At 45.3% G+C, this 19926-nt stretch overlaps 1 protein-coding gene across 2 annotated transcripts in view; it reads left to right on the top strand.

Moving 5' to 3' along the window:
* Nucleotides 1-19926, top strand: part of NAALADL2 (N-acetylated alpha-linked acidic dipeptidase like 2) — a 4115865-nt gene that overhangs the window by 3107720 nt on the left and 988219 nt on the right. For both annotated transcript variants that reach the window (XM_069618713.1, XM_069618714.1), the window contains one exon: nt 9690-9895. In XM_069618713.1, the coding sequence (XP_069474814.1) occupies nt 9690-9895 (206 nt within the window). The remainder of the gene's footprint in view (nt 1-9689; nt 9896-19926) is intronic.

Genomic DNA, 19926 nt, shown 5'->3' with positions numbered 1-19926 from the left:
TTTAAAAACCATATGTCTTTGATAGAAATGGGGCACAGGTAACTTAACCAGCCTCTAAGGCCAAATTGGACTAGTTGGTAGTTCTGTGTACCTTTTTCGGATCTTTGTTAGTTCAACAATTTCAAACCAGTCTTCAAGCTCTTTGGTCCAAGCAGCAAGCTGGCAGTAAGTCGGTTCAAATTTGATAGCTCGGATCTTTTCAGAGCAGCATTAAGAAATGCAAGCCTGAATGTGTACAAGGATTTGTTTGGAACTGAGCCAGTGTGAGACTTATTGTAACACCAGGGTAGGGTCAATTTGTGATGATCCAGCAGTTCGAGTCTAAGGTCAGTGATTGTTTGAAGCAGTGATTCTGGTGTTCGGTGTGTGTTTTAACAAAGTGGCAGTTCGAGGTTGAGCCTGGGTCGAGTTGTTTTGTAACTACTGGTTCGAGTTGATGAGTGACTCTCCGCTGATTCGAGTTGTTCCAGGGATGAGCTATTGATTTGAGCCAAACGGCGAGGACACTATCCAGGTTTGTGCTGATTTGAAGTTGCCAGCATGTTGTTTGTCTGCCAAATTCAGCACCGGCAAGTCCTGAGGTTTAAAAGGTGGTGAACCTGGTTAGAAAGCACTTCAATCGATTCAAGGTGATGAAAAGCTAGGGATCCTGGCTAGGCTCTCAGTACCATACACTTCCTATTCTTTTGTCTGGAGTTCATCTTGAGATATTAAAGATTTTAAAGTATTTTTGTTTTTGTGTTTTCAATATCTGTTTGTGGTTGGCCTGTTCTTCTATTCTTAGAATTATTAATACAAGGCAATAGTTATTTTTATGTTATGCCATTTTCAAACAAACGTCTTCATAATCTTTTATAATGGTTGTTTGGGTATAAGACAGAGTGTCAGGAATGGCACTCTGTCAAGAGTGGCACACGGCACCCCGGTAGGGTTTGGGTGGCTGTGCTGAAGTAAGGTAGCAGATAAGCACACACAGGAAGTTCAACAAGAAAGAAGAGTAGGAAACTGTAGCTGGGAGCCAAAAAGGGGCAAAGGATACAAAGGTACAAACAAACTGGATTCCCTCTTGGGGTGTATGCTGAAATGGGAAAGAGTGTTCCACGAACCTTAGGAAACTCCAGCCTTCTGCACAGATTGCTATAACAGAGGCCCGCGCTGTATGCTCATGGCTGGGAACAACAGCAGTGGGTGTCTGTAACACTGAAAATGCGACAAGGGAAGGGGCAGAGGTTGCCTGCCGTAAACTAACGGGCAAGCTCTGTACAAAAGGGATTACGTAAGACAGATGAGAAGACAAGAACAGAAATATCCAGTGAAAAGGAAGACAATGAGCAATCTAGCAGAAGGAAATGAAGGAAAGGCAGTTAGACAGAAGTAGATAATCTAAGATGGAGTACAGAGGACTCAAGGAAGAGAACAAGGGAGCAGCAGTCAGGAAAACAGAAGGGCTGCAAAGTAGGAAGCAGGTCTGCAGTCAAGAGTGGCACTAGGTGCAGGCAAACTGTAGTGGACTGCGGAGCACTGTAATAGGTTGCAGGGCAGGGAGTCCAGAAGAACAGGACAGAGAGAGATTAGTATTAGGCGACAGACAGAGAGCCCAAAAGAATAGGGCCGCGAGGTAGGGAGCCCAGAGGAGCAGGGCTGTAGGCAGCTAAGTGTAAAACAGGCTGTAAGGCAGAGGAGTGTAGCAAGCCTCAAAGCAGGGAGCCCAGAGGACAGGGGCTAAAGGCAGCTGAGGGAGCAGGCTGCAAGGAAAGGAGCCCAGAAGAGCAGGGCAGCAGGGAGTGAGCCCAGAGGAGCAGGGCCGCTGACTGTAGAGGGCTGCAGAGGACTGTAGTAGGCTGCAAGGCAGGAAGCCCAGAGGACAAGGGCTGTAGGTAGAAGACAACGGAGTGTGATCTGCTGCAAGGCAGGGAGCCCCGAAGAGCAGGGCAGCAGGGAGTGAGCCCAGAGGAGCAGGGCCACAGACTGTAGAGGGCTGCAGAGGACTGTAGTAGGCTGCAAGGCAGGAAGCCCAGAGGACAAGGGCTGTAGGTAGAAGGCAGCGGAGCGTGATCGGCTGCAAGGCAGGGAGCCCTGAAGAGCAGGGCCGCAGGGAGTGAGCCCAGAGGAGCAGGGTCACTGACTGTAGAGGGCTGCAGAGGACTGTAGTAGGCGGCCAGGCTGAGAACCCAGCGGAAAAAGGTAGGTAGCAAGCAGCGGAGCGTGATCTGCTGCAAGGTAGGAAACCCCGAAGGGCAGGCAGGGGCTGGAAAAACAGCATAAGCGTGATCAGCTGCAATGTAGAGAGCCCTGCAGGGCAAGGGCGGAGGCTGGAAGGCAGCAGAGCGTGATCAGCTGTAAAGTAGAGAGCCCGGCAGGGCAAGGGCGGAGGCTGGAAAGCAGCAGAGTGTGATCAGCTGTAAAGTAGAGAGCCTGGCAGGGCAAGGGCGGAGGCTGGAAGGCAGCAGAGCGTGATCAGCTGCCATGTAGAGAGCCCGGCAGGGCACTGGATCCAAAACAGGGAAATGCAGCAACAGGAACAGCAAACCAGGTAGAGGGTCAAGGCAAACAGGAGCGGCAAGATCTCCAGATGCAAGACACTGTGCTCCTGCAGGCAGCTGATTATATACAACCCTGCCCTGTTCTGAGGCAGGCTAATTGACAGCACCTGTAGCAGCACACCTGAAGACAATCTGCCTCCTCCCTCTCTGGTCCTGAGCCGGTGGAAATAGCACTGGCCGCTAGGGCTTCTGGGAATTGTGGTCCCAATAACGATGAGTGAGAATAGCCAGGAATTGAGGACTGTAGCAAGGTGCATTGTGGTAAATGTAGTTAGTTGATTAAAATAAGAAAGAGCCAAAGTCGAGCAAATGGAAATTAAAGACCAAGGCGTGAATAGGAGTTGTTCAAAGAGTATTGGGAGGATAAATGAGTACCAAGTAGTCCATGATGGTTGAAATGCGTGTGCCAGCGGCGCAGGCATGACAGTATGCCCCTCTCCATGCCCCTCTCCGGGCCCCCTGAAGACTGACCAACAAGAAGAGCACGTCCAAGGCCTGTCACACCGCGAGAGAGTCTTAGACCAAAAAGGCACATCAAGAAGCACCAAAAACTGTTGAATGCTGCAAGGTGAGAGTCTTGAAGGGAGGAGACATTACCAATGTTTCGAACCTTTGAGGTAGAATTCAGAAGAGACAACTTCTTAGGGACCCAAAACCCAACAGTATGTACATGAACTGAGGAACTGTGGAGATGTGCTGCAGGCTCCATGGCATATATTGCTTTGAAAGAAGAAGCACCAAAATCTGTTGAATGCTGCAAGGTGAGAGTCTTGAAGGGAGAAGACATTACCAATGTTTCAAACCTTTGAGGTAGAATTCAGAAGAGACAACTTCTTAGGCACCCAAAACCCAACAGTATGTTCATGAACTGAGGAACTGTGGAGATGTGCTGCAGGCTCCATGGCATATATTGCTTTGAAAGAAGTGGTCTTCCTTAGGACTGGCAATGGTCCAATGCTGAAAGGTGGAACCAGAGATTCAGCTGAAGTGGTTGCTCTAGGACGGTCGTCCAAATAGTCAGAAGCAGCCATGGCAACTTTAAGATTTGCGACAGAGACTTCATGAGTAACAAATGTTGCAGGAACTCCATGAGTTGCAGGGAGACCAGGAATGGCAGTAGGAAGTTCAGATGCTGTAACAGCTGGAAGTATATGTGTCACAGGAGCAGAAGCGGACAGGGACACAACTGAGACTGATGGCATCATGACTGGTAGTTTAGGTGCTGCAGAGGCACCAACAGGATCTACCGGGGTTGTAGCCTTAATAGGAGAGCCTTTAACTGGCTTTGCAACAGGTACTGTCCTTGCAGGCAGAGAGGAAGGAGTTGCTTCGACTGCAGTAGAATGATTTGAGATGCGTCATCAGTAGTAGATTCAGGAGTACTAGCAGGAGGATCAGCAGAGATTGGTCTTGCAGATCTTGTAACAAGTAGCATGGTGGATGTAGGACCAGGAAAGGGTAAGCCTTCCGAAGGCTGGCCTGTAAAGTCTTGTGTGCCCAAATTGATACATGGATCTGGGGTATTGACAGTAGGCAAAGTTGGATTCCAGACAGGCACTGGATATGTTTCAGGATCTGACTCATGGTCAGGAGTGCCAATGTTCATAGAAGCAGAGTACATCTCAGATCTGGTCACTTCAGTAGAGGCTGTAAGTGGGAGTAAAGGACCAACATCAAGGGCAAGAACGGAACAATCCTTTGACTCAGCGGAATCTTCAGTCAGATGATTACACCTGATTTTTGGCGTAATGGCCGTGTGAGCGATCTGGCCCACTGGAGGAGTCAATTCTTCACCATCTGAACGACAGCCTGAGTTACTGTGGCTAGTAAGTGAATGAGTGGTGTCAAGCTGTCTCTGGTATGTATATGCCAAGTTCAGGTCTTCCATCTGCTCTGCATAAATCTGTATCCGCTTCTGTGTTACCAGTACAGGCCTTAATCTGTTAAACTCTAAAGACAAAATGTCGGGTGTTGGACATAGTGTCAGATGGTCTGGTAAATTGTGTCCCTTTGCTAGATTCTTATAATGCAGATAGACAAATTCATCATAGAGGTCTTGGGTTTGTCTTTTAAGGCGCAAGAGCTGTTCTTGAAACTGGTATGTTCCATTAGCCAGTTCTACAACTTCGGAATCTGGTGTAGCAGAAAAGCCAGGTGTTACCATCTGAAGACTGACCTTAGAGTTATCGTGGTTAGTAGTTGCAGGGGAAGCATTAGAACAAGCGATGGTCAGTATTGGTCTTTTGTACCCAGGACTAGCAGCTCTAACTTCAGGATACTGAATGTCTCGTCCTGTTAAATGAGTGGTATCGGTAGTCTGGGGAGGTTGTGTAGCTTGCCAAGCTGATCTTGAGGATGTCACTTTGGCAATCACGTACTCTGGCTGAGAGTTTGCCACAATGAGTGCAACATCTTTGGTTGAAGCAATGTCAAAAGAAATGCCAGAAAGCGCATGAGTGTCTTCTACTGGTTGGGCTAACAAAATCTGCAAGCGTTCGTTATCTAGCTGTAGTTCTTCTACAGATAGAGACTGTGGATCATAGTTGCAAATGTCAAAGTAGTTATACATAGAAGGGTCAGAGAGCCAGTGAGTGGGGTACTGTGCTTGTAAACCTTTGTTTTCTAGGACGAGTCTGTCTTTTAAACTAGGGTTCTTGTTTGCTGTCCTTAGAAAAACTTTAGATCTTTGTAGAGGTTTCTTGAACCGAAAAGAAGGCATCTTTGGTCTGTGTGTGTTTTTCCTGCCTATGGAACAGGAATCTTTATTGTCTTGCATTCTGTCAGGAATGGCACTCTGTCAAGAGTGGCACAGGGCACCCGGTAGGGTTTGGGTGGCTGTGCTGAAGTAAGGTAGCAGATAAGCACACACAGGAAGTTCAACAAGAAAGAAGAGTAGGAAACTGTAGCTGGGAGCCAAAAAGGGGCAAAGGATACAAAGGTACAAACAAACTGGATTCCTTCTTGGGGTGTATGCTGAAATGGGAAAGAGTGTTCCACGAACCTTAGGAAACTCCAGCCATCTGCAGAGATTGCTATAACAGAGGCCCGCGCTGTATGCTCATGGTTGGGAACAACAGCAGTGGGTGTCTGTAACACTGAAAACGCGACAAGGGAAGGGACAGAGGTTGCCTGCCGGAAACCAACGGGCAAGCTCTGTACAAAAGGGATTACGTAAGACACATGAGAAGACAAGAACAGAAGTATCCAGTGAAAAGGAGGACAATGAGCAATCTAGCAGAAGGAAATGAAGTAAAGGCAGTTAGACAGAAGTAGATAATCTAAATTGGAGTACAGAGGACTCAAGGAAGGGAACAAGGGAGCAGCAGTCAGGAAAACAGAAGGGCTGCACAGAAGGAAGCAAGTCTGCAGTCAAGAGTGACACTAGGTGCAGCCAAACTGTAGTGGATTGCACCTAGTCCAGAAGAACAGGACAGAGAGAGATTAGTAGTAGGCGACAGACAGAGAGCCCAAAAGAATAGGGCCGCGAGGTAGGGAGCCCAGAGGAGCAGGGCTGTATGCAGCTATGTGTAAAACAGGCTGTGAGGCAGAGGAGTGTAGCAAGCCTCAAAGCAGGGAGCCCAGAGGACAAGGGCTGTAGGCAGCGGAGGGAGCAGGCTGCAAGGAAAGGAGCCCAGAAGAGCAGGGCAGCAGGGAGTAAGCCCAGAGGAGCAGGGCCGCTGACTGTAGAGGGCTGCAGAGGACTGTAGTAGGCTGCAAGCCAGGAAGCCCAGAGGACAAGGGCTGTAGGTAGAAGACAACGGAGTGTGATCTGCTGCAAGGCAGGGAGCCCCGAAGAGCAGGGCAGCAGTGAGTGAGCCCAGAGGAGCAGGGCCACAGACTGTAGAGGGCTGCAGAGGACTGTAGTAGGCTGCAAGGCAGGAAGCCCAGAGGACAAGGGCTGTAGGTAGAAGGCAGCAGAGCGTGATCGGCTGCAAGGCAGGGAGCCCTGAAGAGCAGGGCCGCAGGGAGTGAGCCCAGAGGAGCAGGGTCACTGACTGTAGAGGGCTGCAGAGGACTGTAGTAGGCTGCCAGGCTGAGAACCCAGCGGAAAAAGGTAGGTAGCAAGCAGCGGAGCGTGATCTGCTGCAAGGTAGGAAACCCCGAAGGGCAGGCAGGGGCTGGAAAAACAGCATAAGCGTGATCAGCTGCAATGTAGAGAGCCCGCCAGGGCAAGGGCGGAGGCTGGAAGGCAGCAGAGCGTGATCAGCTGTAAAGTAGAGAGCCCGGCAGGTCAAGGGCGGAGGCTGGAAGGCAGCAGAGCGTGATCAGCTGTAAAGTAGAGAGCCCGGCAGGGCAAGGGCGGAGGCTGGAAGGCAGCAGAGTGTGATTAGCTGCCATGTAGAGAGCCCGGCAGGGCACTGGATCCAAAACAGGGAAATGCAGCAACAGGAACAGCAAACCAGGTAGAGTGTCAAGGCAAACAGGAGCGGCAAGTTCTCCAGATGCAAGACACTGTGCTCCTGCAGGCAGCTGCTTATATACAGCCCTGCCCTGTTCTGAGGCAGGCTAATTGACAGCACCTGTAGCAGCACACCTGAAGACAATCTGCCTCCTCCCTCTCTGGTCCTGAGCAGGTGGAAACAGCACTGGCCGCTAGGGATTCTGGGAATTGTGGTCCCAATAACGATGAGTGAGAATAGCCAGGAATTGAGGACTGTAGCAAGGTGCATTGTGGTAAATGTAGTTAGTTGAATAAAATAAGAAAGAACCAAAGTCGAGCAAATGGAAATTAAGACCAAGGCGTGAATAGGAGTTGTTCAAAGAGTATTGGGAGGATAAATGAGTACCAAGTAGTCCATGATGGTTGCCAATGCGTGTGCCAGCGGCGCGGGCATGACACAGAGTCCTATTGGGTTGAATTGAGCATCACAGTATTTTCCTTTGGCCACCATATGTAGCTTTTGGCTACTTTAGTAGTAGACACACAAGTTATGGGATATTTTATCCTGTGCATGTATCGGCAGAGATATTTTGTTCTTAACTAAGACACACTGGACCTCATTACGAGTTTTCTGGTCTGGAAACAACAGCATCAGTAAGCTTGCCGATACCGTTGTTTCCGCACCGGCAAACTATGAGTTCTGCGAGTGGGTCCTGTTTACCGGCAGGGCTACCGTCAGAGTCATAATGAGGGTAACTGTCTATGTCCTCCTCTGGCTCTGCTATTTGCCATTCAAGATTTTATATTGTACTTGAAATCCACATTTAAACATATCTCTAATTATCATTGCATTGACACAAATCCCCACTATTTTGCCTCTGCATCTCCCTGGACTGTGTCTAATACAGCCACACAATTGTTTCTCTATTGCTTCACCAGTATGATAAAACGTGGCCAGTCTTTCCTACACATGCATTCCGTGACCACAAAACAGGTGCATAGTTATTAGGCGTGTATGTGTTTGAGACATGTTTGTAACAGTTTTTAATTTGTAATTTTCAATTAAGTATCAATTTGTTTAAGCAATTAATTCACAGCATTCTCGAAAACGTTTAGCTAAAGTTATGATATGAAATTATATGATATGGCATTTATAACGCGCCTATACACAAGTGTTTCAAGGCACGAAATACGAGTCAATGTTTGTGTTGCATTTAATGAACATGATTTAAACTGGTTGGTGATCGATTCACTGACATTTCATGGGACTAAAGACTTATTTGGAATAAAACCTCAACATCAGTAAATGATGGACAGTTAATTGTAATAAATGGCTGAGAACCTGATTTTGTTCGAAACCGGCTGCCAGAGTTATATTCAAGAAGTTGCAATATATCAATCGTTCAGAAGAGGAAATCTTGTATAATTCGAAATTTACATCAGTCACTTTTCCTGGTCATCTGGAAGTGTGTATCCTCGTCAGAAACATAACAGCAACCTTTTGTTTAGGGAAGTGATTTGTCAGAGGAATACGTTTTTTTTTCCAAAAGTATTTCTTGATATTGGAGGTGTCTGTAACTGATTGTTCAAACCTCTTTGCTGTTGACATTATGGTCGTTTCACATCTCCAATGGTATTCAGATTACACTGATCATTTTAATAGGTTACTTCAAGGACTGCGTTGTAGGGCACATTATACAACTACATAAATATGTATCATAGAACTGCCTTGATACTTTGTGGATAGAAGTTGATGCATTGAATGAGAGAGTGAAGGAGTAATATTCTTCAAATGTACACAGGATGAGATAAATGCAAATTCAACATGAAGTCAGAAAAGGAGCAAAGACTGATTCAATTAATGGCCGTATTGAAAGTATAGTTGGAATGGTAATTCTGATACTGACATACACCTGTAATGTTACTGCCATGTAAATAGCAGTAAACTGCATTTTGTTACTTCTTGCTCATAACAATTGTTGTGTCTCTAAGGGTGTGAGAGGAACTACTGTTGGAGGTAATTCTGCAGGCACTAATTCCTCTATTTTTCTAGAAGAAATACTTCTGGTCACATGTGTGTGAAATTTCCTATAATTCACATCAACATGTATAATTTGGCAGAAAGTAAACATGGTTACAGGCATATGTTATGAGTGCTACTGCCATACTCATGATGAAGCCATTAGAATCCCAGGAAGATAGCTCAGCTGCAACATGTTCGCCTTGGAAGCAAGACGACACAGAAAAACACAGGTTCGATCCCCGGGTCCTTGCTTAAAAACCTCTGGATATTTAAGTGTGTTATATGCAACCAAGACAAAAACTCCTGTAAGAGCGCCTAGATGGCCCCGTGCTGTGTGAACGCTTCAAAAATAAATAAAAAAAAAATAAAACTAAAAATTAAACTAGAATGAGCATCATTTTAATGGCTTTGTTATGCGTATGTGAAAAACATAATTTAGATCAATATGTAACCAGATCTGGAGTTGTAACGCGGGAAGGCCCTCTACGCCACCGTTCTAGGTCCTCAAACTACCCTGATATGTAATTGTAAATACATCACAACCGCGTACATCCTACTAGAAATTCTCCAAAGATTTCAGACCGTGCCATTACATGCAGTTATACGACGGCAGAGAGATGGGACCATCTGCTTTAATTGTATGTGGAATTGTAATGTTTCACCATATTTTAAATTAGGCAAATTATTTAACTCATGTACCTTTTAGCACAAAAGCATGTACATATTTATTTGTGCTTTTCAGATAGATACGTCATTGTTGGCAGTCACCATAAAGGTTTGTTTAGTTTTGGGAGCCTAACATGGGCCAGCAGCGCAGCTACAATCACAACGCTTATCCAGGCACTGATGATGAAAACTAAGCAGGGATGGAGGCCGCAGAGAACTATTATTTTCTGTTCATGGGATGGAACAGCATTTGGAAGCATTGGTTCCCATGAGTGGGCTAAGGTAAGGCAATTAAATACAAGCATATGCCAGTTTTGAGCTTTTTAAAAAGCTGAGACTTGTATGTATTATGTATAATGTATTATCCTTCTGGGCGCACATTCACTTGTAATCTTACAGAGACATTTTAAAATATCTAGAATATTCTTGATCGCTCCCTTTGTTCTTTATTACCTCCTTACTTCAATGAACATTTATTAAGTTATTATTATTAATTCACAATTTGAAAGCAGCAAATGTGTCCACATCATAAAATATGTCTATGTAAGTGTGTCCTACCCACAGCCATCTTAGAATGAGGGTAAAGACATGTTGTGGGATGATCTGCATAGAACAACATATAGCACGACTGTGGGATACTCTTTGGTCTGTGGCAGATCGGTATCTCTATACCTGTGGTAGTTTGGCCCTGAGGCTGGTGATTTGCATAGGAAGGAACAAGCATGCATCTGCCCAGAATATAATTTCAAATGGATTGTGTCCTCCCACGTATTCCTCATCTTGTGATATTATCTCTCGCCAGCTTTGCTGCTTTGGAAAAAAATATTCTCGGCAGAGGGTGCGGTATGTGATGATGTTGCATCGATGTCCCGCGAGGGCCTCCATCGAGCGTCAACATCATCGTCAGTATAAATAGCGCACGTAGCACCTGTTGGCTTCAGTTCTATTTTTCCGAAAGCTTTCGTTTCGAGTTATTAATGGCTTGCTTCAGTTTTCTTCATAGAAAACGTCTTCATCATCGACTCCTTTACCCCAAAGTTTGGCTTTAAAAAATGCTACAAATGTGGGTCTAACATGTCCATTACAGATCCTCACTACATCTGCCTGTGGTGTCTGGGCTCCGGGCACTGTACCGATGACTGCGGGTCCTGTCAGGCCATGACGGAGAAAGCTCTTACAGAATGCAGAGGTGGGGAGGGAGGCTTCGAAGTCTTTATGATTCTCTCCAGTCGGCCAGTGGTCTTAACACCTCATCAGAATTGGAATTTGGCAGGCCTGACCCTTCTGAACATGTAGATTTCACCTATAGAAATCTCATGATTAGGGTCACAGAATATATGGGTCAGAGCAGAGCTTCCCCTACATATAAACAGGATGCTATCACTGACATCCTAGACAAAGGCCCTCAGAAGGATCCAATTTTGCCCTTCCACAAAGCCCTTCAGAGGAAGGTTACTGCAGATTGGGAAGTCCTGGAATCTGGACCTGCAGTTAACAGAAACTTTGCAAGGAATTACAGGCCTTCCAGCAGCGATCCAGAATACCTGACCAAGCACCCCACACCTGAGAGCTTGTTGTTGCAGGCTGCCAAATCAACCAAGCAATCGGCTTACACCTCTATCCCCCCAGATAGAGATGACAAGAAGGTAAATGCATGGACAAGTAAAGTTTTCACTTCAAGGAGCATGGCCTTGAAATCTACCAATGTCACCTGTACTCTTTCAAGATTCTCTTATACCCCATGGGACTGTTTTGCCATGAAAGCTGATCACATCCCGGAAGGCGACGAGAGAGACGGCTTCCTGGCTATAGTTAAGGATGGAAAGGAGGCAATGGGAGAATGTCTCCAGTTCGGAATGGCTACTGCTGATAGCATTAGCAGATCCATGGCTGCTAGCACTATACTACTCAGGTTTGTGTGGTTGAGAAAGTTGGAGTTTGCACCGGACATGCAGGCCAGACTGCTCAACATGCCCTTTGACGGCTCAAGGTTGTTCGGCAGCAAGGCAGATGAGAATCTGGAGAAGCTGCAGACCTCAAGGCAGCAGCTAATTCCCTTAGCACCTCCATTCAACAACCTCAACAGCACTATTCAGGCTCATCTTCCTGGAGGGGTTGTTCTTTTCGTTTCTATTCCTCAATTGGTAGAGGGAGAGGACAGGCCGGACAAATGGGACAAAGACGATTGCCTCATGGTGGATGAGGAAGGGGTTCTAAATCAGCCCCAGCAGTGGCAACTTTACCCTCAGCGCTACTGCAGCTGCCTCTAAGCCTCTCTGAGGCCTTCAACAAAGAGACACCAGTGGGAGGCATAATTTCTCAGCATCTGAACGAATGGTAGGGCAGTACTTCAGATGCCTAGGCATTGGAAATAGTTGCCCAAGGTTACTGACTTCCATTAAAAAAAGACCTCAAGATTAGCCACCGGGAACCAACTCTGTCAAAATTCCAGATCTGCTCCTCGTGCAGGAAATGTTAATCCTGCTGGAGAAAGGTGCAATAGAACATCTACCTGTTGCAGAGAGGAACAAGTGCTAGTATTCCCCTTACTTTCTCATTCCCAAGAAGTACAGAGGATTGAGATCCATCTTGGACTTAAGAATCTTGAACAACTTCCTCAGGAAGGACAAATTCAAGATGGTTACCCTTTCTCAGATCCTTCAGGCTCTCCAACTCCAAGACTGCTTGGTGTAATTGGACCTTCAGGATGCTTATTTCATGTGCTGATCCATCTCAAGTACAGAAAGTAGTGCAGTTTGCAGTTTGCGGTTCTCAATATCAGTTTTGAGTTCTGACATTCGGTCTGACCTCTGCCTCGAGGATTTTCACCAAGTTGATGGTAGTGGTAGCACGTCTCAGGAGAGGGGGGATTCACGTTTACCCCTACCTGGACGATTGGCTAATCAGGGCTCATTCACCAGAACAAGCCCAGGAACATAGTATCACCTACCACTCCCTTCACAGACTGGGCTTCTCCCTCAACTACAAGAAGTCACATATGATACCATTCCAAAAACTCCAATTCATCAGAGCAGTCCTGAATACCTCTTCGGGGGAAAGCCTCGCCACTCAAGGTGAGAGCTCAACATATTCAGCAGATGGTAACAAAATTCCAGAATACCCAGCATCTTCTGGCCTTCGATCTCTGGTTGAGAATGAGATCCCTTCAATGGGTTCTCAGGACTCAGTGGTACGAATTCTCAGGGAATATGTCGGACCAACTGCAAATTCCGAGCTCATGACCTTCTATGGTGGGCTTGCAAAGACAACATTCTCAAGAGAGAATCTTTTTTGGCAACCATGCCCAGAGATAATGGTAGTGACGGACGCCTCACTCATGAGTTGGGGAGCCCACACCAACAAACTGACAATCAGCAGTCATTGGTCTCCATCCAAGTCTGAACTTTATATCAACATGTTGCAGCTGCGGGCAATCAGGCTAGCACTCAAGGCCTTTCTGCAATCTGTACGGGAAAGAATGTCCTGATAATGAAGGACAACACAGGGGCAATGTACTACCTCAACAACAACAGGTGGTGCATGGTCACTACCACTGTGCAGAGAGGCAATGAAACTCTGGTTCTGGGCAATACAAGAAGGAATCTATCGGCAGTTCACCTAGCTGGAGAGCAGAAGACGGTGGCAGACGCTCTGAGCAGGCAGAGCACAGTCTCCCACGAGCAGGAACTATTTTAGGAAGTCCTTAAAGAGATATTCACCCTTTGAGCAACCGCTCAAGTCGATCTGTTTCTGACCGGTACCAATCAGAATTGCCAACTTTATTGCTCCAGGGAATTTCCCCCAAGAGGAGCTCTAGGGGAAGCGTTCATAGTGGACTGGGAATTTCCACTCCTGTACGCATTTCCTCCAGTCCCCGTCATTCCTAACATGACCACGAGGTTGAGAAAGTTTAGTAAATCCATGATCCTAACTGCTCCAGATTGGGCCAGGAGAATGTGGTACCCAGACCTTCTGGACATGTCCATCTGACCTCCAATATGTCTACCACTAAGAGAGGATCTTTTCTCGCAAGAGGAAGGTCGAGTTCTCCATTCAGAGGTCAAAACTCTCAGCCTTCATGCATGGTTTCTGAGAGGCTGAGGTACAAGGATTGGGACCTCCCAGATGATGTAATGGAGATGTTGCTTGCGGCCAGAAGGCCTGCAACCAAATCCTTGCACTGGTGTCATTGGAATAAATTCAGTAACTGGTGCAAGGATAAGAATATGTGGATCCATTCCAATGTGGCACAGCCATGGTGCTTTCTTTCCTGTTGCATTTAGACAATCTGGGGCTCGGGATTGGAACCATTAAAGGATACCTACCAGCACTTTCAATTTTTAAGCGCTACTCTGAGGAGGATTCCTATTTCAAAATCCCTTTGATTGTACAATTTCTAAAGGGAATTACTAATGTATACCCTCCAGTCCCATTTAATGTACCTGTTTGTGATTTAAACCTCATATTACAATTCCTGACTTGTATTCCATTCAAGCCTTTACATTCATGCCCTTTAAGGCTCCTTACACTGAAAGCAGTCCTACTTATCGCAATAACATCAGCCCAAAGGGTAAGCGAGTTGCAGGCTCTTTCTGGCAAGTCTCCTCATACTACTTTCTATAAAGATAAAGTCATCCTAAGGGTAAAACCATAATTCCTACCGAAGGTAGTCCCTGACTTCCATCTGTCACAGAAGATAACGCTACCAACTTTCTATCCTCATCCTCATTCAGCAAAGAGGAAGAGAGACTACATAGGATAGACCCAGAAAGGGCTCTAAAATTGTATATTTCGAGAATGGCTACATTTTGCCAGGATGATCATTCATTGGGTATACAGTCCCAAATTGGACCTGGCAGTCACTAAACAAACTATATGCAAGTGGATCATACTGGCTATTCTAGAATGCTATAGACTTGTGGGAAAGGACCCGCCGGAAGGGCTAGGGGCTCATTCCACAAGGGCCTTTGCAACCTCTGCAGCTCTTCAAAGGGGTGTCCCAATAAATGACATCTGTTCAGCAGCCACTTGGTCACCCATTCACACATTTGTCAAACACTACTGTTTGGATTCTTCCTAAACTCAAGGAGGACTTTTTGCTAAAACCGTTCTCCATTTGGTCCATGATTTAATTGATTGATACTGCCACCTCCAAATTGTCACTGCTTTGGGAGTCTATCACAAGATGAGGAATACTTGGAAGGACACAATCCATTCGAAGAACAAGTTACTTACTCCTGGTAATGTTCTTTCGATTAGATGTTCCACCCACGTATTCCTCATCACCCCACCGAGCCTACCCCGCTGCACAATTTACGAGTATTACACTCTGCGCTTTCTGAGAGCTTGTGGTCTTGTGTAAGCCTAGTTAATTCCTCATAAAAGGGGAAGAGAAAAACAGATCCAAAGCCAATGGGTGCCGCATGTGCTAGTTATACTGACTATGACATTGATGCTTAACGGAAGCCCTTTAGGGACAATGACACGACGGCATCGCATACAGCTCCCTCTGCCAAGAATTTTCTCTGGATCAGCAAAGCTGGTGAGATATCATATCACAAAATGAGGAATATGTGGGAGGAACATCTAATACAAAGAACGTTACCAGGTGTTGTAAGATGTGCAGTCTTACCTCCAGTTTGGTACTGCCCATGAACCAGAGGTTGCATTCAGAGGTGATGACATAAATCACTTTCTTAGTTAAAATCTTGTTCACCGTTCGTGGATGGGTATATTTTGTTATACTTAACCCAAAACAGCATGCTTTGCACTTTGAACAGGTGGAAAAGCCAGACACTTGGTTCAGAAGCCAGTTGCCCACTGTTTGGGCATTAGTGGGTTGGAACATACTTGGCGATAATTTGGTTTGGAAAGAAGCATGTTTCCTGTGTGTGACTGTTGCATGGACTTGTAGGAGAAGACTGGTCTCTTTATCTCTCTTTAACAGATGCAATATGTGCTAAGAATTTGCCTTATTTCATTCGCACCTTGATTGTGGGTGGTAATGAATCTGATAAGATTGTCACTTTTGCCTTGGGAATTTCTGTTTTGGATATAATCTTTGGCAAGTATAACCTCCCTGGATTCACTGCAATTTCGGTCAAAAGGTTCTTGATTGTGCTCTTGTGATATCCCCTAGGTAGAAATCTCACAGCAGCCTTTTTGGCATTAATTTCCCAGGTCTTCTTTTCACTACAATTCTGCTTTATCGGGAGGAACTCGCTATATGGTATGCTGTTTTTGATACAAGTTGGGTGTGCACTTGTGGAATGTAGGACAGCATGTGTGCTTGTGTCTTTACAATACAGCTCCGTGTGGTGATGGTACCATTTGCAATTTTGACTTTAATGTCTAGATAGACCACTACAGACCTGTCATGATATTCAGTAAACTTTCAATTCAATTGTTCCTGATTTAATATCTGAAAGCAGTCCATCCATTACCCCTCAGTGCCTCTCCATATGATGAACAAGTCAACAATTTACCTTTGCCAAAGGATGACATTGTCGGTATAGATCTTTCTGTCTTCGCTGGCAAATAGGCTTTCTTCCCAGGCACCAATATATAGATTAGCAAATGTTGGTGCTACTGCAGTGCCCATGGCAGTGCCCATGGCAGTTCCACATATTTGATTATAACATGCATTGTTGAACCTAAATGTGTTGTGTGTCAAAATGAAGGATATCATTTCTAACAACATCTGAGAGTGGTCGCGATGGCTAAGAGATCTAGTTGATAGGTACCATTTCACTGCTACAAGACCTTGAGCATGCAAAATGCACGTATAAAGTGAGACCACGCTGTCTAGACCACGTCTAGACCTCGTCTAGAAGGTAGTTCTGGTGCCAGGGGATGTGGTGAATTTGATTAAGGAAAGCCGTAGTATCTTTCGTATTTGACGGTAGAGTCTCTACGAATGGAAAAAGAAACATATCCACAAATTTCAATGTGTTCTCCAAGAGTAAAACTATTGACGTGACTATAGGTCAGCCTGGTGGTTTTGACATATATTTATGTATTTTGGGAATAAAGTGAATTATCGGGGTAATAGGATGGTCCTTGGTCAGGTATTTCCTTCAATTTAGTTTAATGAGACCTTGTTCAAACCATGATGTCAGTTTGCCATTGTATTCTTCTTTGTAGCGAGGGTATGGGTCATTTGGTAGTTTGGCATACCTGCGGGCATCTCTTAGTTGTCTCATTTCCTCCCATTGGTAGTCCTTGGTATTTAAGACCACTGCATTACCACCTTTGTCTGAAGATTTAACCATGATCGTTCTTAGGCTCTCCATTGCTAACTGCTGCGCCTTGGTCAGGTTGGACTTGTACTTTTCAATCTTAGATATGACTGCTAAAGCCTTAAATTCATCAATTATTGAGTCTTCAAATAGATCTATCATGAGCTGTTGATGTTGGGTGGATTGAATCTAGACTTATTTCTCAAATTGCTTTGTGCTGGCATTCTTGTGCTTACAGGTAACACTGTTTTCCATACATTGTGATCGTCAAAGCCTGTTTCTGCCAATGGCTCTTCATTGTGTAAAGAGTTTAGATCGATAAGTGCCGGTATATCTCAGATACTTAACTCAGATGTTGTTTCTGCAGTTGGATCAGGTTTATCAACATGATCATAGGTGGCGTACAATTTAGCCAGTCTCCGTTTTCTAATAAAGAAATAAAGGTTGATCCTTGATTGATGGTAATCGTAGCCAGTAGTTGGACACAAAGATAGCCCTTTTGCCAGAACTTGACATTCTGTTTCTGTTAAGATTCTATTTGATAAATTGACTACTTGCATTGCGTTATTAGTTGTTAGATCTTCTTGTTCTTGCCCAAATGCGTTTGACGGCCTCCTGATTGTTCTTGTAGTTTTTTTTTTCCTTTGCCACCTGCTTCCTCTTGTAGTCTTCCTCTTGCGGTAGTGTTGTTTGGAAGAGGCTTCCTTCTGTTCTGATTCCTTCCTTGCATTGTTTTCCTTGCCTGGTGCAACAGTCTAATTTCTTCAAAAAAATTCAATTGGATGCTAGTTTCGTCCCTGCTACTGAGTGAGATGTCTGTTGATGTGCTGAAAATTTCATCTGTGTTGGATTCTGTTTGCGGAGAATTCTGCACTATTGGCTCTGTTGTGGTATGCATGCTCTTTCTTATGCGGATCTCCACTCCACTTGCGCTTTCTCCCCATCTACAAAGGAAAAAAGAGGTTAGAGGGCTCCTTAAATAGAGAAAAAGAGCAGAAACCTGGAAGGTGCCAAGTGGGCGGGGCTTAGGCCAGGTGACCTAGATCCACTTGCACCTGCTTATTAATTTGTATTTGTATTTGTATTTATTTGTTTATATAGCACTTTCATCCAAAGCGCTTTACATTATAACAACAGAATACATAGAGCAATATAACAGTAGAAGCAATAATCAACCATGAATCGAACCAATAAAAACAGTAGGTAGAGCAATTCATCTGTGGGGGAATAGGGAAGGAGTGAGGATGGGAAGGAGGAGGGAAGGGGTATAAGGGTGAAAATGAGGCAGGATAAGTGGAAGGGGGGAGGTAATGAGGATCATAGGGAAGATTCAAGGGAAGGGGAGAGCAAGAGAGGTGGGGAAGGATTCATGGTGGGGAATGGAGAAGGAGAGATTTCAGGGAAGTGCAGAAGGAGGAAAAGGTAGGTATAGAGCGGAATGAGAGAGGTAAGGAGTTCCAGTGGAGGGGGGCTAGGAGCTGAAAGGAGCGGAAGCGGGAGGAGGCACATTGGGGAGGAGGGACGGTGAGAAGGAAGTGATCAGCTGAACAAAGGGAGCGGGAAGGAGTGTAGAAAGAGAGGAGAGAGGAGAGATAAGGGAGAGCCAGATCGTGGAGGGATTAAAAGACTAGACAGAAGAAATGAAATTTAAGTTGGGAGTGAAAGGGAATCCAGCCAAGGAAGGAGAGCGAAGAAGATATGGAGTCATGCAGGCAAGGAGACAGAGGGTATGGATGGCTGAGTGGTAGGTAGATTTGAGGGGAGCAAGATGAGGAGCAGGTAGTCCAAAGAGTAGATAGGAGCAATAGAAGAGGCGAGAGAAGATGAGGGAGGAGATTAAAAATTTAGTAGCATGGAAGGTGAGAGAAGAGCGGACATTGCGAATATTGAAGAGGTGGTAACGACAGGCGTGAGAGGTAAGAGAAATATGGTGGGAGAAGGAGAGGGAGGAGTCAAAGTGTATGCCTAGATTGTGAGTGTGGGTAGAGATAGGAAGATTAGATGGGGGCAAAGGGAATGAAAGGTGGAGGAGACGGAGGGGAAGAGTATTGGAGGGAAAGAATAAGACTTCAGTCTTATCAGTATTGAGAGAAAGGAAGCAGGATGATATCCAGTTTTTAATGGCAGTGTGACAGGACGAGAGTTTAAGGTGGAGGTCAGAGGAGAAGGAAGAGAAAGAAAGGAAGAGTTGGGTGTCATCAGCATAGAAATGGTGAGAAATACCAAATGAGGAGATAACAGGGGCAAGGAGTTAGGTACAGAGAGAGAATAGGAAAGGGCCGAGAACCGAGCCTTGGGGAATGCTGTACTCCAAGGGGAGGGTAGGTGAGGAATGGCCGCCCCACGAGACAGCGAATGAGCGGGAGGAGAGGTAAGATGTGAGCCAGTTAAGAACAGAGCCTTTGAAACCAAAGGAAGAAAGAGTGTTGAGAAGTAGGGGGTGATCAACAGTGTCAAAAGCAGCAGAGAGGAGAATAAGGATTGCTTAGAGTATCAAGCAGAGAATAGGTCTTAATGACAATCTATATACGTTTCTAGGTGAATAAATATGACTAGTCCAGGTATACAACCCACAAAAACCTCCCTTTACTACCAGCAGCAGTGTTGAGAATGAGAGGTGGACTTTCAAAAATCTGAATACCCTCTGACTCTCCGGCCTGCCAACAATATTGGTATTCAGTGGTTTCCACTGTGGTTGCCTTCAATTATATTGTATTCTAGTTCCAATATGTGTTTTCTTACACTTATGTTTGTCTTTAAATGTAGAGAAATTCGGGTCAGACTCTGTAGGATGGTGATGCATGGAGCATGTGAATTGTGGTTACATCGCTATATGTGGGATTGGAAGGCTATATGGTGTGTGGCATGAAATGCTCATTTGTGTTTAACATAGGACACATTTGCCATTGTAATGCAATATAATATTGTGAGAATATAGGAGAAAAGCAATGTAGCACACAGCATTTTATATATCTGAGGGAGTGAATTTTGTTATCCGTACAAGGTATGACCGTTTAAGAATGGTTTAATATTTTAGTGTGTTTAGATGATTAATAGCCATTTACCAACAGTACC

Source organism: Ambystoma mexicanum, chromosome 10 (genome assembly GCF_040938575.1).
Source record: "Ambystoma mexicanum isolate Mex_15411 chromosome 10, UKY_AmexF1_1, whole genome shotgun sequence".
Lineage (NCBI taxonomy): Eukaryota > Metazoa > Chordata > Amphibia > Caudata > Ambystomatidae > Ambystoma > Ambystoma mexicanum.
This window is presented reverse-complemented; position numbering and strand designations above follow the sequence as displayed.